Here is a 27,429-nt window from a genome sequence, read left to right on the forward strand (position 1 = left end):
AGAGCCCAATGCAGGCCTCGATCCCAGGACCCTGAGATCATGACCTGAGCTGAAGGCAGAGGCTTTAACCCACTGAGCTACCCAGGTGCCCCACTAAGTTTTAATATACTTGAATTCCTATGAGTTCCTTTTAGTACTATCATTTATGTCCCTGTGGTGAGTCTGCTTTTGTTTTTATTGGTTAGTGTTTCGGTTATTTTCAAATTTCTAGAATCTCTCATTAGTCCTCGTTATCTCTGTTCTCCCCAATAGTTCTGACTAAATTTCTTTAGAAATCCATAAACTGAAATGGAGAGCTAGCTCCCAGCAGAGATGATCATATAATATTCACAAAAGATGCACAAAAGGTGCACAAAGTATTTTTCAGGGAAGTGAGATTTAATATTACTTTAAATGGCTTTGTGAGGGAAGTAATAATATAAGTGCCTAGTGGCATCTGGGGTATAATAAACTCTCAATCAATAGTTAATTATTAAAGTTAAGCCAAATTTCCAGAGCTGTGAAAATCACTAGTCTGACTTTCCTTACTTCTCTCTCTTCAAGATACAGAAACTTGGGGGCGTCTGGGTGGCTCAGTGGGTTGAAGCCTCTGCCTTCGGCTCAGGTCATGATCCCAGTGTCCTGGGATCGAGCCCCACATCGGGCTCTCTGCTCCGCGGGGAGCCTGCTTCCTCCTCTCTCTCTCTGCCTGCCTCTCTCTGCCTACTTGTCATCTCTGTCTGTCAAATGAATAAATAAAATCTTAAAAAAAAAAAAAAGATACAGAAAGTTGGAAGGAAAAAAAATCGCTATAAGCATCCTCAAGAAAAAGCCAAAGTTCATGGATCACATGGATGAATTTTGTTTTGCTCCCGAAAAGCTATTTGTCCTATGATTATGAAAATGAAAATAAAACATTTTTATAGCTTGATACTACAAAGACAGTCTGTTTCACTTCAACTCAAAAGCACAAATGGTTACACAACGCAAAGGAAAGAACTTGGGTTCTTGTGGTTTAGTATATTGGTTTAAAAGCACATTTTCTCTGAAAATATTCAAATTCTACCCAGTCTCATTCTCACAGTAACTATTCAGGTTACCACTTAAAAAAATATAAGGCCAACCTTTGCTTTTGATGGTAGTAAGGATGGAAAATTAGATTTTTTTCAGCAGGAGTTCTGAGGAAGAAGTTTTAGAGTGCTAGGATTTCTCCTACCTATAAAAAGCTCACAAAACTATGTAAACAATATCACAAGTGATTAGCACATTGACCAAAATCACCCGGAATTAATCTACCAGAAAATATGCAAAACACACTAAGGATAATAAGAGAGATAAAGGAGAGAAGGTGGAGAGGAAAGGTGGGGGGAAAGAGGACAAGGAAAACTAAACTAAAAAAACTAAATTACAGTAAGGTCCTAGGTGGAGCTTGCTTCCTATTTCTAACACACTATAAATAACCAAACCCAAAAATCCTTCCAGAAAAACCTGTATATTTCTTAAGAACAAATATTATTTTTAATCCTCTAAATGTTCAAATATTTAACATGTTTGTTTGAACAGATTAAACAGATTAAATAAAACTTCAGTCTGTGATTAAATGTTTTTACTATCTACATTTAAATACTATGAATTAAGAATATTACCCTAGTTTTAATTTCCCAGTTAATGCCTGACTAAAAATTTTTCATTTATTATTAAAAAAATTTTTTAATTTTTAAGAAAACCAAAATCACAACCCCAAAATTTTAAGATTATTTTCTATATTTCTCTCCAATTATTTTACACACATCTATGTGACCACATGTACTCAAACTACATGCACACAATTTTTATATCATGGGAATGAGGGCATAGATGCAACTTTGTATTTCTGGCTTTAGTTTTTAATATCTTTGCAAAATAAGATGTACAAAAAATTCAAAATTATTCAGAATGAATTATTTGAAAGATTTTAAATGTATATGTATCACTGAGAGAAATAATAGAAATAATGTAACTCTACAGATCCCAAACCACGGGGATATATGCTAAAAGCAAACACAAGTTTTCACCAAGGATATAAAGTCTTTGAGAGAACTACGTATATATTCTCTTTGATTGCCTTTTTCCTTCCTGAGCTTTCTATTCATTTAATTTATTCCAATGAAGAAGAATGGGATAGAAGGCTCTTAAAAAGCCTACACTCTATCTAATCCTAGAGACATATAAAATTCACTTTTATATAATAAATAATTGAAGTTATCTGCTTCTTTAGTACAGAATGAAAAATATCCTGATACAAAACACATTAACGTGTCGACTCAATGGTAAATTCTCCAAAGCTCAGTGTGTTAAGTTTCTATTTTGATGATGAGTCACATATTTGGTAAAGTCTTCCAGAACCTTTAACAATGATGACTTTGTTTACACTCAGAAATAAGGGCACTCAGGACCTTTAACAATTGTGAAAAATTAACTTTATATCTTATAGAAGTCGACTATTTCTGAGAATGTTGATTCATTAACATGAAGGAAGTATACTGAGAGGTTCTTTCTTTGGGTATTAGGTTCTTTCTTTGGGTATTAGATCAAGTCAGCAAAAATATTCACTTACATAGACTGATACTGTACAGACTAATGTTGTTTTAGTTGAGGTATAGAGTAAAATACATAAATTTAAAGGGACAGTTGAAAACATATGTTTTTAGAAAAGGAGAAAAGGGTCCTCCTGTAGTACCTCCTTGGTACTGATTTTTTTTTTAGGTTCTACAATCTCTAGTGTTACTTTTAATATAAAATTACATATGAAGCTGGGATAATAGGTGGGGTTATACTAATAACAGGAAATTGAGCTATTATAATATTTATCACTATACTACATCCTACATTATTGGAAGCATAATATTTAATAAGAAAGTTGTACATGATATTATTTTATTTTCTTATCCTGGAAATGATGCTTTCAATTATCCCTCTGCTACACTGTTCTAGTGTTTTCTTGATATTGTTCATGATATTATTTCATGATCCAGTACTACTGATTTCTTAGGTTTCCTATAGCTCTAATTAGTCTACCATAGGAGTTTATTTTTTTAATTTATTTATTTTTGAAGATTTATTTATTCATTTAAGAGAGAGAGAGTACATACATAGGCAAGAAGAGGGGTAGAGGGAGAGAATTCTCAAGCAAAGTGTGGAGCCCAAGGCAGGACTCCAACCCAGAACCCTGAGATCATGGTCTGAGCTGAAACCAAGAGTCAGATGCTAAACCAACTAAGCCACCCAGGTACCCATCAGAGTAAGAGTTTAAATTATATCCAGAATATTCTCAAAATAATCTCTAGAACTCTACTTTAGAACATGTATATTTTTAAAATGTAAATATATGCTAAATGTTTATATTAACAGAAATTTTAATCCCTTAATCTAATCCCTTAACTAAAATTTACTTGTGTTATGTATATAATCTCACAGGTAAGCAAGATAAATCTCTACCTCTGGAGGACACCATAATTTTATTTAAAAAAAGGAAAATGGGGGTGCCTGGGTGGCTCAGTCATTAAACATCTGCCTTTGGCTCAGGTCGTGGTCCCGGGATCCTGGGATCAAGCCCCACATCAGGCTTCCTGCTCAGCAGGAAGCCTGCTTCTCCCTCTCCACTCCTCCTGCTTATGTTCCCTCTCTCGCTATGTCTCTGTCAAATAAATAAATAAAATCTTTTAAAAAATAATAAAATAAATAAAAAAGGAAAATGAATTCCATGCCGTAGTTTCCTTCTGGAAATTTTTTTTTTTTAATTTCCAATCTAGTAATTGTTGGAAATATTTTTCTCTTCCCAACCAGACCTCAAAGGGTGAGGAGTCAAAGTAGATGCTGAAATCCATTTATTTCAGCAGAGATTACAACCATATAGCTTGTTACCTCCTTTACTCAAAGACCTGAAGCTAAGAATAATAGCAACCTAGTTTTGGGCTTTAAAATCTGGCTTCTCATTATATGATTACAATTTTTAAAAGATTAAAATATTCATCATTATCAAAGGTAAGAGCTTGAATTTCTCAGATTTCAGAATTTTAAACCATAATGGCTCTAGCATATTTGCAAGACCTCTTAAGTTAATACTTTTGCCAAAACCACTTACCTAATGAGTTTGGGGCTCTCTGCTCAGCGGGGAGTCTGCTTCTCCCTCTCCTCCCCATTTGTACTCTCTGTCACTATCTCTGTCTTTCTCTCTCAAATAAATAAAATCTTAAAGAAAAGAATTATTCATTTATATACTGCCAAATATTTTAAGAAACATAATTTAACCCACAAATGAAATATGCATTTATTTTTTTTTTTTAAGATTTTATTTATTTGACAGAGAGAGATCACAAGTAGGCAGAGAGACAGGTAGAGAGAGAGAGGGGAAGCAGGCTCCCCGCGGAGCAGAGAGCCCGATGTGGGGCTCGATCCCAGGACCCTGAGATCATGACCTGAGCCGAAGGCAGAGGCTTTAACCCACTGAGCCACCCAGGCACTCCTATGCATTTCTTTAAAAAGAAACCAAACAACTTATTTATTTGAAAGAGAGACTGAGTGAGCAAGACAACACAAGCTGGAGGAGCGGTAGAGGCAGAGGGAGAAGCAGGCTCCCCACTAAATAGGGAGCCTAACTCAGAGCTGGAGCTCAACGCAGGGCTCAATCCCAGGACCCCGAGATCATGACCTGAGCTTAAGGCAGATGCTTAACGAATTGAACCACCCAGGTGTCCCATACAAATGAAATATGCATTTCTTAATACTACTAAAATAATTACCTTTAAAAATACTTCATAGATGGTAAGAAAATGAAGAAAAAGTTACAACAAATGAATACCATAATATGTAATTAAGTGAAACACTTCTTACAAATAGAAGCAGAAGCAGGATGACGGGATGTCACACAAGAAAATGGGTTCTAAAAGAAGGTGGTGACTTCCATCTTAGATGTTCTCATTCTCAACTTAGATTACTCACTCTGGGGTAACCAGCTGCTATGTGAGGCAGCCTAACAGAAGGTGTGTGTGAATGCGTTTGGAAGCAGATCCTCTTCCAGTCCAGTCTTCAGATGAAACTGAGCCATAGGTAATAGCTTGACTGCAACCTCATGATCCAGAGACACCCAGTTAAGCCATGCTGGGATCCTTGATCTACTAAAACTGTTAGATAATAAATTTATAGCTTACTTTTAAATTCTGTAATTATCTCTTTATGGATCAGCACTGTACACAGACCAAAGTTTGAGTAACACTGCTAGAAAACAGTTGTATCCTAAAGATTAGTAATATTGTTGTTTGAATGAAGGTGAAAATTTTACATATACTAGTAAACTAATCAACTGAATAACTTTTATGCCAAATACATTTTTCTGCTAGAGGAGGTACAAGAAAAAAAAGGCAAGTTTTTTTTTGTAGTACTTAATAAAGCTAAAATATAAATTTCAAGAGGGCAATACCTGGTATAGTGCTAGGCCACTGAGCTTGTTACTTAATAAATAAATATTGAATGAATGAATGATGGGTAAATTAATATACAGAAAATAATAAAATTAATGGTAATACCTCAGTGAAGTTTTTTTAAATGCAGTAACTATAGAAAGTAACATTTGGATCTTACAGTGTTTTACGTGTATAATTCTATTTAATTTTCCTAAGAGATGAGGAAACGATGGTGTGAACACTTAGATGTACCTTAGATAAATTAATAATTGGTGAATTTGAGACTGTATTTTAGGCCTAGCTTCAAAACCCTCATGCTTAGCCATTACATGATAAATACAAAGAAGGTAAAATAAAAAATTACTGAAATCTTATCAAAAAAGAAGGAACAGTGTGTTTTTTTTTTGTAGATTTCATGGAATGTGAAGGTGGTATAAATAATAGATAAAATCATTTATTACTGTAATATAAAACAAAATTTATGGCCTAACCTTATTTTTAGATGATATCATGATTTTGAAAACTCTCTAAAAGCCTAAGAAGTCTCTAAATGAAGAATATGAAATAATGACGAGGAAACGAAAATAAAATTATTAAAATATGATGTCCGTTCAGACTGTACTAAAATGTATTCGGGAACCAACTACAGACTTTTCTAGTGATCCAAAGGGTAATATATGCAATAATCATGGCATCTAAAACAAAGAGTTCACTTCTACCAGGGACTGTCTTATGTAATAATACCAATAAAAATTAATTTCTGCCTAAAGCCAACATAAAACAAAGGGAAAAAATTATTCAAAAAAAAAAAAAAAAGAATTTTCTGAGGAGCCTAAGTGGCTCAGTCGGTTAAGTGGCTGCCTTCAGCTCAGGTCATGATCCTGGCGTCCTGGGATGGAGCCCCACAATGGGCTTCCTGCTCAGCAAGGAGCCTGCTTCTCCCTCTCCCTCTCCCTGCCACTCCCCTTGATTGTGCTTTCCCTCTCTCTGTCAAATAAATAAATAATATTTTTTGAATAGACAAAATCTTGAAAGAAAGAAAGAGAGAAAGAAAGAATGAATGAATCTTCTCTGAAAATGAAAACTTCCTAAATCTGGTCTCTGTACAAGTCAAAGTAGCAGCAGAAGTGATTTCTTGTTTACAATACTGTCAGTGGTTTCTTCCTTTTTCAATATATATCCAACCTCTCTAAAGCTGGGGGGGTGAGGAAGATGCAAATAAAAAGCATGAAATTCCATAAAGGTTGGCCACATTGTTAAAAATACATATAAATAAATGATAACATTTTCAAACAACTTCCTTATGTTAAGCAGGTACTAAGTGTTTAAAAAGCATTCTCTCATGATTACTCACTAATTTAGATATTATCTTACTAAAGTATATATTGGTAAAATACATAAGGAAATTGAATCTTAGAGAATTTATGTAATTCACCGAGGACCACCAGAGGTGTCCAAGCTGAAATTAAAATCGAAGATTCTGGCTCCAGAGCCCACATTCCTTAATCAGTATGCTAAATATATAATGAAGATGCCAGCAGGTTTTGTTTTGTTTTGTTTTGTTTTTTATTGAAATATACTTTCGTCAGACATAAATTTGACAGGCTTTTTTTTTTTTCTTTCAGTAGTTTAAAGATGTTGCTCCACTGTTTTCTAGCCTCCATAATTTGTTAAGATCATGATAGTTCATACTGTTGTTCCCTGTATGTGATGTGTCATTTCTTTCTGACCATTTTCAAGTTTTTCTCTTCATTTTTGGTTTTCCTCAGTTTGGCTATGATGTACCCAGGCACAATCCCCCCTCCCCAAAAGAAAGAGCTACTCCAGGTTCCTGTATTTTCCATGAACACCTTCCCTTACTTCTACTTCCTCTTCAGCTGTCCTTTTAAAGATATGAAAGTTTTCTCTATCCTTGACATACAGCAACAGTGCTCTTCTCAACCTCTCCTATCTCATATTGCATACATTTACATTTTCCCCCAAAATTACCCTCAGGGAGGAAGAAAAAAAACACTTCCTGAGCCTTAAAAATATCCTGACCCTTTTGTCAAGAATGTGAATAACAAAATCTGTTTAAATTATGCACCTGTTAAACTTCCGTCTGCAGTATCATATATTAATCTTAATCACAAAATAGTTAGGGTTTCACCCCATTAAAAAACTAACAATAATCACTAGAAAGAAGCAAAGTTTTTTTTAGAAAAGACCTTCATCTCTGGAATTTATTAGCATTTTTTCATAGATTTTTCACATCTCTGCTTGAGGGCAAAAGAAAATATTTCTACATGTAGGGCACCAATCCCTTTGACTTCACTTTGGTTTTTGATAATTCTCTCAGATCATGATTTATACAGTGTGGTTCTACTATGAAATGCTTGCTACAGTGGGATCCCATGATTGCCATGCTTTTCCTTTGTAAAAAACTAAACCTTCTGTCAATATTTTATCATTAACTATTCTCAATGGGCAAATATTAAATACTTTATAAAAGATTTTTTATACATCTATTTTTAATGCAAAAATTTCACTGGATTATATAAAGATAAATTAAAGATAAAGATAATAATTAAATTAAATTAAATTCTATAAAGATAAAAATAAATTACTTTGATCTTTAATCAAGTACTTTGGAATCTTTAGGATGAATGCTTTATTTGGTCAAATTATTATTATTTTGGAATTAAAATGGCTAACCCTTTTACTTGAGATAGGAGAAGGAAATACAAACTAGTTTGTGGCTGGTTATAAAAAAAAGATTAAGGAACATAGTTAATTAACCTTTGGTTTAAAAGAATCTGTTAGACTCAGTTTTAGTTTTAGTTTCTTCTTCGAGCAACTTTATTGTAAGCACAGATATTTTATACCTTATTTTTTCTTAGAAACCTTCCAATGAACAAAATATTAAATTTTTAACAGAATAAAACTCACTCTATCTTGCAATTTCTATATGGATTCGATTCTTACAGATTGAAGATACATTATAGCGATCCCTTTATAAATGAAAGATACATTATGGTATCTTAGGGAACTTACTTTCTTATATTTTGAATATTTTGCTATTTCATTATCCTAGGAATTATTAATCATTTATGCTAAAAGATAAAATCATAAGAAAGTAAAATAATGGAATCATCAGAAAGATGACCTGGCAGTGAAATAAATTATCACTATTATATCATCCTTCAGTTTTCTAATTGTGTTGCCCACAGTATTACATCTTTGAAGGAAAAGTATAAGAAAAATATAGATAATATACACTATTATACACTATTTTTGCAAGGGGTTGGGTTTTGGTAGCTTTCAATGATGAAAGTTTTTAATGAAAGCTAAACATAGTTGAAAGTTCTGAATTTTTCACTTTCTGCCCATACTGGCAAAGATAAGAAAACTGACAGAAGAATTGCATAATTATTAGAGAAATAGGAAGATGAATGTAAAGAAACTAATCGCACTCTTGACCATAATGATGGTGAAGTTGATCTTAAAAACAAAATCTCAGAGTATGAATTTTCAGATGACTCAGATATCTTCTCAAATTTAAGAATCAATGAGTAAACAATGAATTTGTAAGAAAAGCAAATATGGCATTCCTATCCAGTTAGTCATTCAACAGGAAGGAATTCATCACAGAGTATTTTGCAACAAGAACTTGGAACATCCCATTTTGTTAACAGGACATATGTCAGTTTATGATATTTATGCACTAAAAGTTACTTAATATGGCTTGTAAGTCAGCAAATGTCTAAGGCAGATGTGTATATAAAGGGGAAAGGAAGGAAATAGATGATGTAGAAATGAAAACCTTATTGGACTTATATTTCTAAGGGTGTTTAAAATATAAGAGTGAAAATATTTTATAATTATGGAGGAAAGAAAATAGATGTCTTCTCTTTAACAAGATTATGAGATGTCAAAGTTTTCAATATTACTGCATTTTGATGTTATAAGCACAAGATAAAGAACCAGACATAATGATAAACTAGAATCTATTAAAGATGCATATTATACCTGGAATCTTTATTTATAATATGGAAAGATCCAGGATCATGCATAAAAATTGATGAGTAGCTACTCGCTTTCAAAGGACATTCATTACTCTTTTTAGAAAAATACAGAATAAAAATTTGTTTACTAAGATTCAATTTTTATTGCAATCCCTAATGAAGTTGTTGTTCACCATCTCTTGTTTGTTACTTCTCAAGATTATTCATAAAATTACTCAAAAATATAAAAAATAAAATGATAGATACAAATGACTATTTTTTTCTGAGGAATACTCTTATACTAAGAGTTAAATCAATACATAGTTCCTTTATCAACATTAGATAAAAGAATAATTGCAAAAGAAATCACTTAAATTATCTATGGATAATTAAAACATAGACTTGCTAGCACACCCCTTTAGTTATCACAGATAAGCCCTGTAAACTGTCTCTATACTACTGCAGCTTAAAAATGTATGTGGATGAATTTTCTTCCAAAGAAAAACTTCAAACTAAAGAGAAACTATGCAACATACCCAGAATGTAATCAAGCTCTAACAGATTCTCAAATGTTTAATCATTTCAGGATAATAGTTGTCTTTGCTTTTGTTTTTTGAGTCTAAAATCAATTTTATATATATTGAAAGTACATATTATAAGTCTCTGAGTTTCAAAGTCCTAACTAGACTATTAATTAGCTACGACTTTGGGCAACTCAGTTAACTTCTCTGAGCATTAATTTCTTTATATGTAAATAAGGATGTTTATTTTGCAGGATTTTTGTGACGCGTGAACACCAAACATAATAAACCTAAAGCAATGTCTAATATTGAGTAGGTTCTTAACAAATGATAGTTACTCCTTACAAAAAGCCATGCTGGAATTTGGTTCTTTAGTCTCTCATTAGTTTTAACCTATTAGTAATTTTTTCTCCTGAGCCTTGTTAATTGCAGTTCCTACAGCTTCTCTTTATTTATTTATTTATTTTTAAATATTTTATTTATTTATTTGACAGATAGAGATCAGGAGTAGGCAGAGAGGCAGGCAGAGAGAGAGAGGAGGAAGCAGGCTCCCTGCTGAGCAGAAAGCCCGATGTGGGGCTCCATCCCAGGACCCTGGGATCATGACCCGAGCCAAAGAGGCTTTAACCCACTGAGCCACCCGGGCGCCCCTACAGCTTCTCTTTAATCACCAACCACATAAACTTACTCTATTTCTCCTTAGATATTTACTGAACACTTACTATGTGACAGGCAATTTAAATCTTTACTTGTTCTTTAATAATACTGGCACTGTTAAAAACATATCAATATCATTACACACTTAATTATTACCTGTATTCCTAGACAGTACAATGCTAGATAGCAATGAATCTATGAAATATGTGGTATAGATCTCCTATTTTTATAGTACCCTACAGGACAATCACATAGGAAGTCTTAATAAATACCTTAAATGAGGATGAACATAAACTGTATATTCATAAACTGTATCACCATAACAACACGTATAGTTCTGTAACAGTATTTCTCAGCTTACTTGACTAAGGAGAAGAGGATCTGAAATTACAGTAAAAGTGAAACAATGAAAGGGCTGGGGAGAAAAACAGGAAGCAAAACACATTTACAAAATAACCATTATGAGGATCCTACCAATATTTAAAAATACCACACTGCTTATACAGTAGGATTTCAACATATTGAAAAGTGAATTTCTCAATGTAAGTTAAAGAGGTTAAAATGTAGAGACTCAAAAGCTTGAGGGTTAAAAACAGAAAGTGTACATGCAGAGAGTGGGTATTAATAGCACTGTTCATCTATTATGAATGTGTACTGTGTACTTTTTAGACTAAAGGATTTTTTACTGTTATAGTGAAATCTATGAAATACTAACCACTCCTGACAAGTTTTTATCCCACAACAACAAACAGATATAAATAAAAGATAATGGAATACAATTTCAATTTTATTCAATAGTAAGAAAGAATATTTCTGCTTGGAACATGCCTGGCTTGGCCCTCCTTTATACAAGAAGAAACAAGATTAAAAAAAAAAAAGGTAGCTCTATAAATTCTGTCTCTAAAATCACTGTCTCACTGCCAAATGTTAGAACATTCTATGGGATGTGACATTTTCCTAAGTAGCAACATGCAGTGCAATAAGGTATCAATGAGTTCCCCCCTACACCCCATACAGTTGTCCTTGAGTTAAAAATGTTAAAAATCAATACACAAGGGAATCCAAGAGATATATGCAAAGTCACCTTAGGAATCAGAGTAACAGAATAAGACCTAGCAGTATGAACATAATAAAATAATAATTGATGTTAATAAAAGTGTTTTGATCCAAATAGAGTGTGGGTGGTTAGAAAACAAAAGAAAGAAAAAAGAAAGCAAGGAAAGCAATTATTGGTAGTGCCTACTTAAATCTCCAACTCCATAACAGGAATAACCTAACTTAATGCTACTCATCATTTAGAATCATAATTATTCCCCTTGGAGGAAAACAAAAATATGAGATTAAGATGTAGGAAGAAGACATCAAGCCTAGATTTGAGACCAGGAAGAAAAGAACAATCACACCGGCCTGAAAAAATGTGAAAGGATTAGGGGGCTCTTGGGATATTGAGGCAGGAAACAGGATTGAAGTAAGAATTAAGAATAGCAATAACATAAGCTTCCCTTCTCTATTCCTATAAGTCAATTAAAACAGAATGGGAGGTTCCATTACAGATTATTTTTCTCCCAGCTTCTCACTATTTCTCACCTACTCCTTCCTCTGTTTGTCCCAACACTGCTGCCAATGACTGCTATGGTAGGCAAGGAATACAAGAGGGAAAATATTAACAGGCAATAGTTATATGCAATACATATAAACAATAGTAATGCAGGGGAAAGGGAGAGATGAGGAGAAAGAAACCAGTAAAGCATATGTAGGAAGGAGAGAGAAATTTCATAGCTGTCTGGCTGTGGGGACCAATCGTATGTAAAGAAAGCACATAATCTGGTGAGATTAACTACAAGGTTTTTATTCAACCAGATTTTATGACCAGTTTTTGGTCTTTTTTTTTTCCACCAAGTGCAAAAGTTTGTTCTGTTACTCAAAAAATCTGATAGATCCTCTGAAAATGTGTTAAGGAAGCCATGAAGGAAGGACTATCATGCACATACCACTTGTGAAAGGTTGCATAGTCCAGCTGGAAGAAGGTTTCCCCTTTGTCCAGTAATAGCAAGCGGGCCTCACCAAAAAATAATTCAAGAAACCTGTTCACACACTGCTCCTGGGCACTATAAATTGCCCAAAGGACTATTTGAGGTCTTCTAAATGGTCTCTCTTCAGATACGTCTATCTCATGAACACAAATATGTTTCGTTAATGATTTGTATGTTTTCCCTCTAGTTTGAATCCTTTCCACATAGATAAGCTACTTCTTCTTCAATAGCTAAAATCCCATTGGAAAAAAGTCATCCCTGTGGGAGGAACCTCTCCTGAGCTCCACAGTGACTGGGGAACCCATTTTGCTGGTCAAATATTACAGCAAGTCTGAGCTGTTTGGCCACTTCTACAGCATTTTCATTGTTACCATCCTCAGTGTTTAGAACTAGTCAAACCGACCAAAAGCATCATCAAAATTCAACTGGCAAAATTTGTGGAAATCGTCCAACTCCCTCAGCCAAAAGTATCGCTGATGGTACTAAATCTCAGATCCACCCCTTCAGAACTCATAAACTCTCACCCTTTGAAATAATTACTGAGTGCTCTGTATCTCTAGCTTCCTTCAGACCCACACATAATAAAAGAAGATATATTTCAGTATTGCAAAGATTGAATTACATCCCTCAAAAATAATCATGCTCTAGGAGGGCAATCTTCCCACAGCACACTCCTGGGAGATGAAGTCCTGCAACACCATGCGCTGCAACCTGCGGATTTCATTTCTTGGAAAAGACATCTCCAAAAAGGTTCTCTTCAAGCTCACTGGAAAGGCCCTTATCAAGGGTTATGGGCCATCCTTGGGCCACTAAACTCCAAGAGTTGACTTCCAGATTCATGTGTCTCATCTAAAGAAAGCTCCAAACCCTGACTGGACCTGCACATCAACAGCTGACCTTAAATTGAAGATTTCCAGGAAATGAAGCGTAGGACACTGAAGCAGACAGCCTCCCCAAGATGACAGGATCAGGCCTGTTTATTCTCTTCTTTCTGCATTTTCTCACCTCATTTTCTCCTTGTCTATCCCGGAGAGACATATGCCCTCATTAGAATTTCCCAATCTCTTGAAAAAAGGGGAAACCTTTCTGATTGTTGGATCTGTCTACAGGCCTTTAGTCTTCCCCATAGCAAAATCTTCCTTTATCTCCATGACCACCAATCGTGACCACCACATCCCTCCAGATATTTCTTACAGAGTCAAACTTCTACAACCAGGTTTTCCTGTACTTTTCTTTGAGGTCTCCCCTATCATAACTCTCAGAGCAACTAACCATATTTATTCTGCCTATACGGTTTCCTGTTTACTACTTTAGGTCAGCTCCCTTGTAATAAAACAAGCCCCCTCTGTATACCCTTCAAGAATAAAGTCCACAGAACAGGATAGTTTCTCCCTAATTATTCCCCAAACACCATTGACACTTGGTTTAAAGGGCCAACTGAATAATCCCAACTAACAGCACTATTAATCAAACTCTCACAGGAGTCTTGCGTGCACAACCTGGTTTTATCTGCCTGTGGCAAGTGGGCCATTCATTGCCCAATGTTTACACAGCTGTCAGACTGGAGGCCAATACTTAGCCCATGGACATCCACGATAAATCTGAAGCCTTTTACTCTTCCTTCCATTGGTCTTCTGCATCAAACCTTCATTGCTGCCTTAAATGGGAACTCCCAGGAGTTATACATTACTCGGATTTGTCTCCATCATAAAGGCGCTTATCCCATTGGTGGGTGTTCATGCCAGGGAATGAATGATTAGGAATCGCTCTCTGGGATTGGGAAAACTTGCTGATTCCAGCACTAAGGCAATAGTAGGTCAACAATGATCATATGTCTCATTAAAGTTGTTTTGGATAATCACATTGATTACCTACTTGTTGAACAAGATGTTTATGCAATAGCAAACACCACCTGTTGCATATAGATAAATTCCTCTGGAGAAGTAGAAAACCCCAGAGAGCAAGCATATTGACTACAAAAAATTCTACCTGTCTATGGTCCTTTGATCTTGTTAGCTGGTTGTCTTCAGGTTTGGGCTGATTTAGAATACACAAACGGAGGTCATTATTCTTCCCAACTTACTTAGTATTATTTTTAGGTTTTATACCTGTTGCCTATCAAACCTTTGTAGAAACTTTGGTGTACTCTAAAGGGGATTTCCAATATTTAAAATTTCAGTAAGATACAGACTTTAGATGGGAAATGCCTGAAGAGTTCTCCATCCTACCCTCTCCTTACTCAAATGCTGCCTTAACAGTTTCCAATCTGTGCACTTCCCTCCAATGTGGGACATGACACCTAGAAAGGCCCTTCCTGGCACAGAGGGACAAAAATTATTCTAATAAGGAACAGATAACCCAACTCATGATCAGCACTGCTTTTAAAGAAAGATCTTTATCAAAGGGTGGAAATGTGAAAATATGTTAAGGAAACCTCAAGTAAAATTGGAGTTGGAAAACCATGAAGAGAGGGCTCTCAAAAACTGACCACTCATCATAACTTGAACAGTCCAGAAAGAAGAAGGAAGATGGCCTTTTGGTGCTAATAGCAAGCTGCCCTTTCCTGCAGCCAATGAGAGGCCACCACCACTTCCAACTATCATTTTCTTCCAATGAACTTTTGTTCAAAATAACCCCTCCAGACTTCCACCTTTCCTCTATAAATTGAAGCTCTCCTCTGTTCTCTGGATTTGCCCTTGGTTCACCAAGGTTTGCTTGTCCCAAATTGCAATTCCTCTGCTATTCTTGAATACACTTGATTTTTTCTTTTTGTAATTAAATTTTTTTTTAATTTATTGAATACACTTGATTTTGCTGGCTGAAACTTACCTTTTTCTTTTAGAAAGTTGACAATCCTTTAAAGTTCATTCATAGACTAGTACACTTGGGTTGCTTACACTAAATATGAATATACCTGTTAAGATCTAAGTTTAACTGAAAACCGTTTATTTGGAAGATAAGCATGCCAAATGTTGATCATGTATAGGTAAAATACAATTTTTTTTTTTCTGCACCAACACAAAAGATTAAGATACTAAGGGGAGCAATCGAGGTATTGAGGAATACTTGATATTCCTATATCCACTTTACACACTATATCCAGTTTTGTGAATACACTTGTAAGGGTATTTTCAATAATTCCTTATAACATCACAAAAGATGAAAACATACGAGTTTCTTGTAGTCCTTTACATTTCTGAAACTAGTGTTTACATGTTCAGACATGAACATAGATGCATTCACCACCATACAGATGAATATCCATTTTGATATACTTACACAAATATTCATTTACAAATGCATTTAACAGCACGGCATTTGGGATATAGATAATAAAAGGCTACTGGTTAACTAATAATGTTATTTATTAAGTTAGTATTTATTAAATACACATCCAAATTCATGTGATTATTAACGATGAAGCCAGCTAAGATTCACACCCAGGGACTATCTGCTTGCTCACTCTGAACTCACATGAATCACCATAGTGGCAGTTCTTGAACAGGTCTCACAGGAACATTGAAGAGAAACCAGTATCATCAGTTAGTATTCAAAACAGGGGAAACAAAGCATTTAAAAGGACACGTAGTTATGGTTAAATTGGAAAAGGCAGAGAGGCTTTAAGAGAAGCATTTACATTTTTTAAATTTAGGGGACAGGATGAATGTTATAAACACAGTAGCAAGTCATAAAAATCTACTAAGTTATATTATTTTGAATAGTTTTTATAACTTGGTGGAAAGATAAGCAAACAAGGACAATCCTTTCTTCTTTAGAATTCTAAGTAGCCATTGTTTTTAACTGAAAAGACCTGGGGCAAGTGGCCTAAAGATCCAGGAGGAGGATTAGATAAGAGGGTTAGAGAACAGGGTTTGTCACTGTCAAGTGGTAGGAATAATGGTTACCTTCTTTCAAACACTAGCTCAGCTATTAAAGTAACATTTGTACTTTGCTTACCTTGTTTTCTGTTATAGTCTCCTGCAAGGCAGAGCTCCCTATGGCCCCCTTTTAACTTTTTAGTATCTTAAAATCACCCAGTCATCAGCAAAGTATCTTGCAAATTATATGTTCATTAAATTATTAATTGGGAAAGATAGAAATATAATACCAATTATATTGAATGCCTTCTATGTGCTGAGCACTATTCTAGGGACTAAGAATAGAAAAAAGTTATAAAAAAATGGATGAAAAAAATTTAAATTCTTGCCTCCATGGGACTCACATTCTAGGGAGCAAAATAATATATACAGTCTAATATATTCATTTCAACATTTATCATGGGATCTTCATGTATGTTAAATGATTTTTTCCTCAGAAAGCCCTCTCCCTCAACCCTATAGCTAGAAACAGACCGCTAGAGTGAAGCAATTTCCTGCTAGGTGGGAACCTCAGAGATGTAAGTGCTGGTGGTTACAACCACACACAACTTAGAAATGCGTAAAAGACAACGGAAAGTTCAATTTTAATATAAACATATACTATGCTCCCATGATTCTAAGTCACATTATGAAGTGGATTTCTCAACAATTCACAATCATTTCCTTAAGACTAAGGTCCTTTAAAAACCAAGAGCTCAAAAGAATCAAATATTACATCCAATCATATTAGATAACCAAAGGGAAAGTAAAAATTGTTACACTATTCAAAATTCTAAAGCTATAATTTAGGAATTCAATAAAGAGGAAAATATGCACAAGTGGGTTTCTTCTGTTTTCTCTTTTGAATGTCAACCTTGGGATTATGTGTTAACATGTTGTCAAAGTATTTTCAAAAGCATTATCTCAAGTTTATTCATCTGAATGGCTTTCTATTATGAATTACTACTTGATTTCACAATGGAAAAATGATCTATAACCTATTTACAACAAATTCAGCATGCATAAGCATCAATTTAAGGGAACGAAAAGATATCATAGGTACTTCTCAGAGACGTTCCCTGTCATTCTGTTTTTTGTTTTTTTTTTTTCCCCCTGAAAATCCCAGTTAAATTGACCTCTATGGCTACCAGAGTTATTTCTGGCCATTGTGCCTTTCCCCTTATACTCAAAATTTCACTCCTATTCTCCAGGTACTACAGTACATAGGTACCCTTTCTAACCTTTAATAATGAATTTTGTTGTTGGCAATTATTAGGAAATTGACAAGATGTAAAAATAGCAAACGAGAGGAGAAAGAACTGAAGTTAAAAATTAAAGATCTCACAATAAAAATTATCCCAATAATTTATGCAAAAATAGACAAAGATCCATTAGCTCTTCTATTGGTTGTTCTTTCTACTAATTCTAGTCTTAAGGACAGCCTCCTATTTCCTAATCTCTTACTATTCAGTTAAGACTATTGCATTTTGGTTTTTCTTACGCAATGAAGTTTCTACTCCACAACCTTTCCTATTTCTCAGAGACACAGGTCCGTAGAGATGGTTAACCCGGCTTTCGGGAAGGTACTCATCTACAGCTTAGAATAAACTCCAGTCTACCATTTCACATTCTCATTTTACTTTAAAAATTCTTCAAACGTTATTTATTCTCTGACATCTTCAAAAGCACTATCAACAAAATGAACACTAAATCCAACAATAGAAGTGATTGCTCTGGTGAGAAGGGACTGAGAATTCTTCCTCCAAACGCGGGAAAGCTCAAGTTTGAAGTTTAACTTCTAATGAGCGAGATAAAAAGACCTTCAACATTTGCAAAAGGGATTTGGCGGACAGAAACCCCGTTTTCACTAGAGAGGGTCCAAACCACTGGCCCGCGGTTGAGGCAGAAACGCCAGTACATTCCCACCCTGGAAAGCAGCAAGATGCTCCCGGGCTTTCAGGAAACAGCCGTGGAAGGCAGGCCCGGCATCCTCAGCAGAGTTATCTCACGTCCGGGCCCGCAAGCTCCGCAGGTTCGTCATAAACACGCTAGGCAGAGTTGGAAGGGTGGCCGAGGGGACGAATCACACAACTGTCAAACGAAGCCCACCTACCACCTGACTCGTCCCTAAGGCGACAGCCTTCCCGGCACGGATCACTCACCGGTTGCCTCAGGATCCCGACTACAACTCCCAGGAGGCCGCGCGATTGACGGAGCAGCGACCTTCCCAGAATGCAACAGAACGGGGACTCCATCCCTCCTCCTTTCTCTGCTCCTCCCACCATTCCACTCTGCGTCATCCGGGAGAACCGGAGGTAGGGTGCGGGAGGGGACCTCTAGCCCTCGGCGTGCTTCGTCAGACGTTGGGAGGGGGACTGGGCGGGGAGCAGGGGGAGAATGGGAGGACGAAGGGGAGGGGAAAGGGGAGGGGAGGGTAAATAGTGGGCCAGGCAGGAAGATGGCGGCGGTAGCGGAGGTGTGAGTGGACCCGGGTTTCTGCAGCCGGATTTTCTCTTCCCTTCTTCTTTCCTTTTCCTTTTCTGTTTGAGGTTGGCATCGAAGGGGCTGAGTTCGGGTGGTGGCGCCGGGCGCAGCGAAGGGGTCACGGCAACGGCGGCGGCTGACGGCTGGAAGGGCAGGCTTCCTTCGCCGCTTGTCCTCCTTCCCCGGTCCGCTCGGTGTCAGGCGCGGCGGCGGCGGCGGCGGCGCAGCGGCAAGACTTCGTCCCTCCTCCAGCTCCCCCCCAAGCCGGAGTGGGCATTCTTCCCTTCGCCATCCCCCGGCCTTTCACCCCGGGTACTGGGCGCTTCCTCCGGCGCAGCTCAGGGAGCGGGGGCCGGTCTCCTGATCGGCTGTCGCGCCTCCATGTCGGATAACCAGAGCTGGAACTCGTCGGGCTCCGAGGAGGATCCGGAGACGGAGTCCGGGCCGCCTGTGGAGCGCTGCGGAGTCCTCAGCAAGGTGAGCAACCCGCGGGTCCGAAGGCCTCCTGCTCAGACTCCACCTGCCGCGAGGCGAGCCGCTGAGGGGATGGGGTGGGGTTGGACGGGAGTCACGGACTGTCCCGGGGCGGGGGCTGCGGAATGTGCCGGGGTGCGGGGCTGAGTACTGCCGCAGGAGTGCCAGGGTGGGGGTGGGGGAGTGGGGGAGAAGGGGACTGTCCTGTTCGCTTGCCCTGGGGCTCGGCGGCGGTGGCGGCCGAAGACTGGAGAAAACGTGTCCCATCCCCGGATTCAGTTTGGGAGTGGGATGCGCACCGTGACTTGGGACTCAGCGACATCTGTCCCGGGTGTAGGAATCCGGGTTGGGCAACAGCAGTGTGCGAACGACTGGTTATGGGAGCAGTGCAGATCAGAACTCTCAAACGAGGTTAGTCCGGAGATGCAGAGCAGGTTTGGAAGATTCTGTGGATGCGGTGGTGTAGACAATAGCCGGAGCAACTGGGCATGGTGCGGAAATCTGAGGTGGTAAACTATGCCAAGTTAGATGTAGTGAGAGGTCCAGCGAGGAGGACTTTTGTACTTTTTCCCTCATCCTTTTCCCCAGCTCAGAAAAGAGCTGTTGAATCGGCACGTGATAGGTACGAGAAATTCTCATAGTAACTTGGGACATGTCAGAATAGAAGCCGACCTTTAATCCAGGAAGAAGAGAACTATTAAAAAAAAAAAAAAATCTTGCAAAGGGCCAGAATAAGGAAAACACTTCTTATCTTTCCTGAAATTTTTAAAACCCTTTTTCAAAATTTTAGCAAAGCACATAGTTGTAGGTAACTAAGTAGATGAGGCCCTTTTTAGGAGAGAAGATGGATGATTTTTTTCTTTTGATAGTACATGGTTTGGGGCTTGTTTCTTCGTTTAAAGTTTTTGCTATGAGAAGACCCACATTGCCTTTTTTACTTCCTTCTCTCTTCCTGTTAAAGTTTTAGAAATGCCAGTCCCTCAGCAAAGCTGGTCATAAGATACAAGATCATGTGCAGCCACTGACTATTAAGAAACTACCCTGCTTCCATTAGACATAGTTTTGCTAAGCATTTGAACATTTATTGTGGAATTGTTTCATACTAGGTTTTTCTGTTATCTTTAGAAAGTGGTGAAAAAGGCTTTAGGTAAGACATGAATGTCAGAATTAAGACTTGGAAGTGTTAACTTTTATTTACGTGGCAGAAAAATCATGATGTGTCTTGATATTGTCATCATTAGAATTGCAGTGAAAGGCTTTCAGTAAAGTGAAGCTCCCTAGGGTTTCTTTAGATTGAATGTAGGTTGTAATTCAGTTATCTGTACTTAACACATTGTATAGTAGGTATACATTGTAAGGTTGAATTTCAGGTTTGTTCTTTGCTTCTGAATTCTGGTACATTCATCACTTATCTCATTAAATGAAAGCTGACTTCCAAACTAGTATTCTGGTGGTGGTAAGTGTTTTACAGAACAGGCTGAACTTTCGATCTATTTGGTATTACTATTTGGGGGGGGGGTTGAGGGGTGACTAGTGGAAAGAGTCCCCAATGCTCCGTATTCACTGTTTGCATAGCAGTATAGTAGGTACAGTATGACAAAAAATGAAAAACTATATCCTTGATATTTAAATGTTGAGAAACATACTTTTGATCACTTCTATGGTAGGTAAATAACTTTGATATTGCTGCATATGTAGAATCAACAGGAATATAGTTTTTGGCATTTTTGTTAATGGCTAGGATGGAAATTTCCCTGAAATTTAACAGTGTATGGTTATATATAATGATTTCTGGAAGCTTTTTAATCAAGAATATTTTATATTGAGGATGCCTGGGTGGCTCAGTCGGTTAAGCATCTGCATTTGGTCCAGGTTGTGATCCCAGTGTTCTGGGGGGGTCCAGTCCTGAGTCAGGCCCCAAGTCAGGTCCCCTGTTCAGTGGGGTGTCTGCCGCTGTTTCCTTTGCTTGTGTGAGTGTTCTCTCTCTCTCTCTCTCTCTGTTAAATGAATAAATAAAATATTTTTTAAAGCATATTTTATATTGAGAACATGTTTTAAAATTTAAAGTACATATATATTTTGATCTGTTTGTATTCACCTGGTAATTTATGCAAGAGTTAGAACTCAGCAACTGTTTTTTTTTTTCCCCCTTTAATTGAGTAATGTAGGTAAGTCTCAATACTAATGTGTTTTGTTTCTTCCCCTCCCAAATGGAATTAATTTGGAATGGGCGGAGGGCATAAACTTATATTAGAAATACACCAGTCCAAATTTTTAATTTTTCTGTGTGGTAATTTAAAATACATGGAAATACCTATGATGCATATTTTCTATGGAATCACTTTTTTTTTTTTTTTTTTAAGATTTTGTTTATTTGAGAGAGAGAGGGAGAGAGAGAATGAACACGGGGCCAGGTTAGAGAGAAAGAGAGAAAGAGAGAAGCAGATTCTCCCCTGAGCAAGGAGTCTGCTGCAGGGCTCTGTCCCAGGGCCCGGGGAATCATGACCTGAGCCGAAGGCAGCTATCCCGCTGAGCTACTTTAGGTTCCACAAATACTGGATAGACAGTAATTCTAGGTGGTTATAACAAATATCAGGATGGATGTTGATGGGAAAAGATTCATGCCTTCCTTACTGGGACTTGAGAGAAACAGCCTGGATAAAATAAATGCCGTCAAGCTTCTTGTGAATTCTCTCCATCCTTCAAGGTTTACCTTATCTATTTCTCCACATACCTAGCTGTTTGAAATTCTATCCCTCTTTAGAGGGTTTTTTTTAAAAGATTATGTTTGAGAGAGAGCACTAGACCACAAGCAGGGGGGAGGGGCAGAGGGAGAAGCAGAAGCAGATCCCCTGCTGAGCGGGGAGCGCAGTGTCAGGGCTCTATCCGAGGACCCTGGGATTGTGACCTGAGCCATAGACAGCTGCTTAACCAACCTCGGCACCCAGGAACCCCCATCGTTAGAGTTTATCTCAAACTCTATTCTTACCATGAAGCCTTTTCTTCTTTTGCCAGCCATTTCAGATCTCCTTCCCTTGAGTTCCCATAGTATTTTATTTGTAACTGGTTCTGACTTATTCTAAATGTATTGTTTTCCTCTTGAAATTTGCATGCTGGATTATTGGGAACAGAAACCTTTGATTCTTCTTCTGTGTGTAGCGTGTTGCCTTATCTCTGTGAGATTGGGAAGAGTGAGGGAATGTTATGAGAAGCAAAAATCTGCCTTCTCCGAGAGCTAACATTTATTAAGTAAAGGGTCTTGAAGCTTGTGTAATTTATTGGGTCCTCTATAAGAAAAACTTTAAAAATGGAGATACAATTGCTAGGACCCATTCTGTCACTGTGCAAGAGGTCTGTTCTAGTGAACTGCACTGAAGGTTAAGCTTCATTAGTTCTGCATAACTCTGGTTCCAACTAAGAAAATACTGTGTGCCTGGCAGAGTTTTAAGTCTATTCTTGTTTCATCTTGACCACTTTAAGAGGTAGAGTTTGACAAAGAAACAGAGGATAAGTAACTTGACCACAGTCACATAGTTACCAGCCCTCTGAGGGGCAGTAATTAGAAGTGAGGTAAGATTAAGGTATGCCACTCTAAACAATTTGTATTACAGGCAATGGGAGTTGTCCATGTAAATTTTGGAGCTAGAGGTTCAGTGAGATTAATATGTAAGATAAGTAAGTCAGTGTGCTTAATAATTAAATAAGATTATGTAAGTTTTGAAAGAAAATGCAGAAGATACTAGAGGTAAGGTTGTTAAGCCTTCTCAGGATCTGGTAACCTGATAATTTGATTGGACTAATTGAAAATAGAGAAGAGCCAAATTTAGGGTTTAATATGAAGGAAAGATGACTAGGAGTTGATGACAGGCTATAAAGATTGACAAAAACAGTATCTCTTATGAATATAGTAGGAGTATTCATGATTTTTTTCAGCCATTCAAATAACAAGCAAATAAAGCTCGGAGAAGTTAAATAACTTGTCAAAACTCTTTACATAACCAATAGGGTCTATCCGATTTTATATGCACTACTCTCTCCATACAATACAGGAACACTCAGCTGGGTTTGACTCTGAATGACTGCAGAAATACCACTATAGCAAAGGAAATAGAAACATAGGGAGGAAAGTGCACCTTACAGGAGGAGATAATTCAGTTTTGTATGTAACCATCATTGTTTCAAGTCAGTGTATGAGTGGTGGTAAGTCACATGGAGTTGGAAATAAGGAAATGGTGATTGGGGAGCTCGTAGGAAAGAATGTGTTAAATTGCCGGCATGGATGAGCTCTCAGGGAGGGGTCGTAATGATGGGCCTTAGAAGATTTAAGAGCTGAACTGTCTCAAACATGCTGATAGGGAATAGAAAAGTAAAGATTTCTCAATGGGTATAGAGCCTGAGCCAATGTGGTATATTTTTGACAATCCATTTTGAATTAGTTTTTGGCAGATAGTGTTGGAATTAGATAGTTTTTGGAATTGTCTATACATACATAAAACCCCCAGGGCATAAAAATATGCAAAATCAAGAATTCCCATAGAGGTTGCGTTTCTGCCTTTGCAAGTTTATTGATTGTGACCTGCAGCGTGCAGCAAGACGTTAGCAACATGGAAACTGTTTATAGGCACTAGAAACTGGTAATTCAAGTATGTTTTTGAAAACCAGGTTGGTTTTTTTTTTAATAGTTGTATTATTACTCTTGGACTTAAAAAATCTTAATAATTCAATAAAATGAATTAATTATTTTTAATATGTATAATGAGTTCTGTGGACGAAAAATAAAGTTGATATAGACTTAAAGATTAATGATCTAGTATTTTTGCTTGAATATAGTTATAAATATCGTACCTGTTCATATAGGAACAACTTAAACAAAAGTAATATTTGGACATGATTAGCTTCATACTTGTGTTGATTTGAAGTCTTCCTGCAGTACTTGGTGTAGGAGAATGAGAAGCTATATAATCAAACTTAAGGTTTCTGTTGAATATGGTAATTATGGTAGAGACCAAAACAATCTTAGGTGTCATGAAGTTGGTGAAGAGGGGAGGATGAAAACACACACAAAAAACAGAATTTTTAACTGAAATCTGCATGTTTTATTCCTCAAATGTTAAAGAAGAAAATACAATATTTATAATTTTGTAAAAATTACTGAAAATCATACAATCTAGAAAATCTCAACTCACTTTTTGTAATTTTTACTGTTTACAGTTAGGCTAGAACTTTTCACATTTTAAATTTAGATTGATAGCTGTTTCAGAAGTTTGGATCTCTAAAATACTGACTTGTATATTTTGTTTCCCCCCCACCACCACCTTTACCTCCAGTGGACAAACTACATTCATGGGTGGCAAGATCGTTGGGTAGTTTTAAAAAATAATACTCTGAGTTACTACAAATCTGAAGACGAGACAGAGTATGGCTGCAGAGGATCCATCTGTCTTAGCAAGGCTGTCATCACAGTAAGTTCCTCTTCTTCATTCAACAAGTATTTATTGAGCATTAGCTGTGTACCGGGAGCTGTGGTAGATGATTGGGATCTATCTGTGAATAAAAGAGGAAGATCTTTGCCTTTGTGGAGTATAGAGTCTAATACTTCTTTCCATGAAGTTATTTTATAAAGACAGATACTATTTTTCTAGCTGTTAGAGCAAGCCCTTAAGAGATTCAGAAAAAAACGTATTTGAAGACTTCATATCTGATGAGATTAGGACAGTTACATGGCAGGTTATTGAAGAAATTAAAGCAGAAAATTTTTAAAAAAATGTATCTTAACATTTAAAAATTTTAACTTAAAATACTTAAATCTGTATTTATTTGCCAGCTTTTTGATGTAATGTTAGCACCATCTCTTTGGGATGTGGAATTGAGAGAATTTGTTCTTGTAAACTATATCCATAATGCATGGTTTGCAATTTCCAGTTTTGATTTCTCTAAAGTGGAATAAAACCTTAAGGATAGTTTTGAAAAAACTAAAGTAGAGGTTCTTCTCACTTTATGGTTTCCTTAGTATTTTACAGATGTCTCACCTTTGTCTAATTCAATACCTTTTTAAAGAATGACTCACCTTTATTGAGTCATTCTACTTTGTTTGCATTCAACTTAGTTCATATAGAAACAGCCCTCTTTTTGCACTTGTATTCCAGACTTATGTAATATTAATTATGTAAGGACCACAACAGGTAAACTGGCATAAACAGGTTTGGGAACAACCAAATGATTTGTTAAACAACTGAACCTGTGGAATCAGAAGTGGTTAAATATGCTAAAAATAGCATATAAGTTGAAAGTAGTCAGTGTGCCATGACACATTTAATAAAAGGGCAAAAAAAAGGTTTTGGCTAAAGCGGGTCAGTTGAATGGAGGTCAGTTAAGGGTGCTGTTGTACTACCAATCTAGAAGTGGGTATATTAAAAACTAATAGATTTTACTGATACATTCAAAGAGAATTCGTGTGATAGAAATTATATTGCTTATAAAAGTAAAAAGTACTCTTTGAATCTGTGTTGATTTCTAAATCTGACATATATGTTTATGTTACACTGAGGAAAATCCTACATTATTTTGCTCTTATTTTTCGTACATTCTGGCCCTCATGTATATTCGGAGTTTGAAAACAAATTTAGTTGAATATTGAGTTGGAAAAACTTACGGAGGAATTGTTTGTACGTGTTAAGAATGAAACTACTACTCTCCATTCTTGAGAACAATTTTAAAGAAATTTAAATTTAAAGAAATTTTAAAGAAACTTTGAACATAAAAGCTCAGTATTTATTTTGACATATATGTTGTACATTATATGGTGTATTTTGAAGTTGTGTATAGTTTTGTATTTTGGGGTTTTATTTTCCTTGAGATAGATCATTATGCTAGAGGACAGAATAATGGATTCAATCAAACATGTTTTTGATCTTGAGGTGTCTTTCCTTGATTCTTCCTCTCCTTCCTTTTGCATATTGTCAGACGCTTATTAGTTATTACGCTTGATTCTTTGAAAATAGATTGTTGGTTGATGTGAAAGTGGAAGGAATGAAATTTTATCTTTATTGTTTACTGAATAGTAGTATTCCTAGAGTACTGTTAGTTTCTATAGAGTTAAATATAGTTATCCTGTTAGTTTCTATAGAGTTAAATATAGTTATCTTGTTTTGAGCACAAATATATAGTAGTGCATGACCTATTTAAGGAAAAGAAAAAATTTTAATAAACAATTACATTGCATCTGCTCACAAAAAAAACCAACAACGTGTTATTTCCTTGTACGTTTTTGTTGTTGTTGTTATACCTGTATTTGCATGCAAAACTTTCATTGTGGTACATGGTCAAAAAAAGCGGGTGGGAGAGTGACAACAATTTAAAAGGAGATGAGGAGGGGACCAAGTGGTATTCACTAAGCTAAGTAGTGATAGAGAAGGTAAAAAGATGAAAGAGGCAGCAGATTCTGAGTGGTAGCCCTAGATACGGTGAAACAGGTTGTAGGGAGAAGGACAAACATTTATATTCCTGAACCCCTTCAGCTTTCAGTCTCTTCCTTGCTCTGTAGGTTCAAAGGTTCACTGTTACATACATCAAGGAAATTACAAAATATAACTGAATTCAGTGAACTTCTCACAATGAAGTTTACAAATAGAACATGTACTTGAGTTAAATTACAAAAATGTAATACTAATCTTCTCTGTTAAATAGGTATCCTTCGCTCTTCTTAAGTATGGGCTATTATATGTATCACTTCATCTCTGAAGACAAAAAGTAAATGTCAATGTTGAATTTGCTCACATGGCACCCTTATAAAATTGACTATTCATATGTGAAGAAATCCAGACTTAAAGAATTCTAACCATTAACATATTACTTGTTGGTGAACCTGGTGTCTGAGCCCACCTTTTCTGATAGAACTGAATTCATTGTTAAATTCACGCTTATTTTAACAATTAACTTATTCTTAATTTCTTTTAATCATGTTCTTTGGCTATGCAATGATAAATTGGGTGAAATACTTT

At 36.5% G+C, this 27,429-nt stretch overlaps 2 protein-coding genes across 5 annotated transcripts in view; one reads left to right on the top strand and one right to left on the bottom strand.

Annotated features, from left to right (window-relative positions):
• POLK (DNA polymerase kappa) overlaps positions 1 to 18,732 on the bottom strand; it is a 65,987-nt gene extending 47,255 nt beyond the window's left edge. The window contains exon 1 of one of the 3 annotated variants that reach the window (XM_032848274.1): positions 18,634 to 18,732. The gene's annotated coding sequence lies outside the window, so the exon portion shown is untranslated. Of the gene's footprint in view, positions 1 to 4,959; positions 5,003 to 13,511; positions 13,718 to 18,633 lie in introns of those variants that run through there. The other 2 variants (XM_032848256.1, XM_032848265.1) reach the window with 2 other exon arrangements.
• The window catches only part of CERT1 (ceramide transporter 1), a 113,468-nt gene continuing 104,612 nt past the window's right edge, over positions 18,574 to 27,429 (top strand). The window contains exons 1-3 of one of the 2 annotated variants that reach the window (XM_032848296.1): positions 18,574 to 18,786; positions 19,021 to 19,432; positions 24,757 to 24,891. In XM_032848296.1, coding sequence (XP_032704187.1) covers positions 18,704 to 18,786; positions 19,021 to 19,432; positions 24,757 to 24,891 — 630 coding nt within the window. In that variant the 5' untranslated portion in view covers positions 18,574 to 18,703. The remainder of the gene's footprint in view (positions 18,787 to 19,020; positions 19,433 to 24,756; positions 24,892 to 27,429) is intronic. The other variant, XM_032848305.1, reaches the window with a different exon arrangement.

Source organism: Lontra canadensis, unplaced genomic scaffold (assembly GCF_010015895.1).
Source record: "Lontra canadensis isolate GAN:19392208 unplaced genomic scaffold, GSC_riverotter_1.0 scaffold4, whole genome shotgun sequence".
NCBI lineage: Eukaryota > Metazoa > Chordata > Mammalia > Carnivora > Mustelidae > Lontra > Lontra canadensis.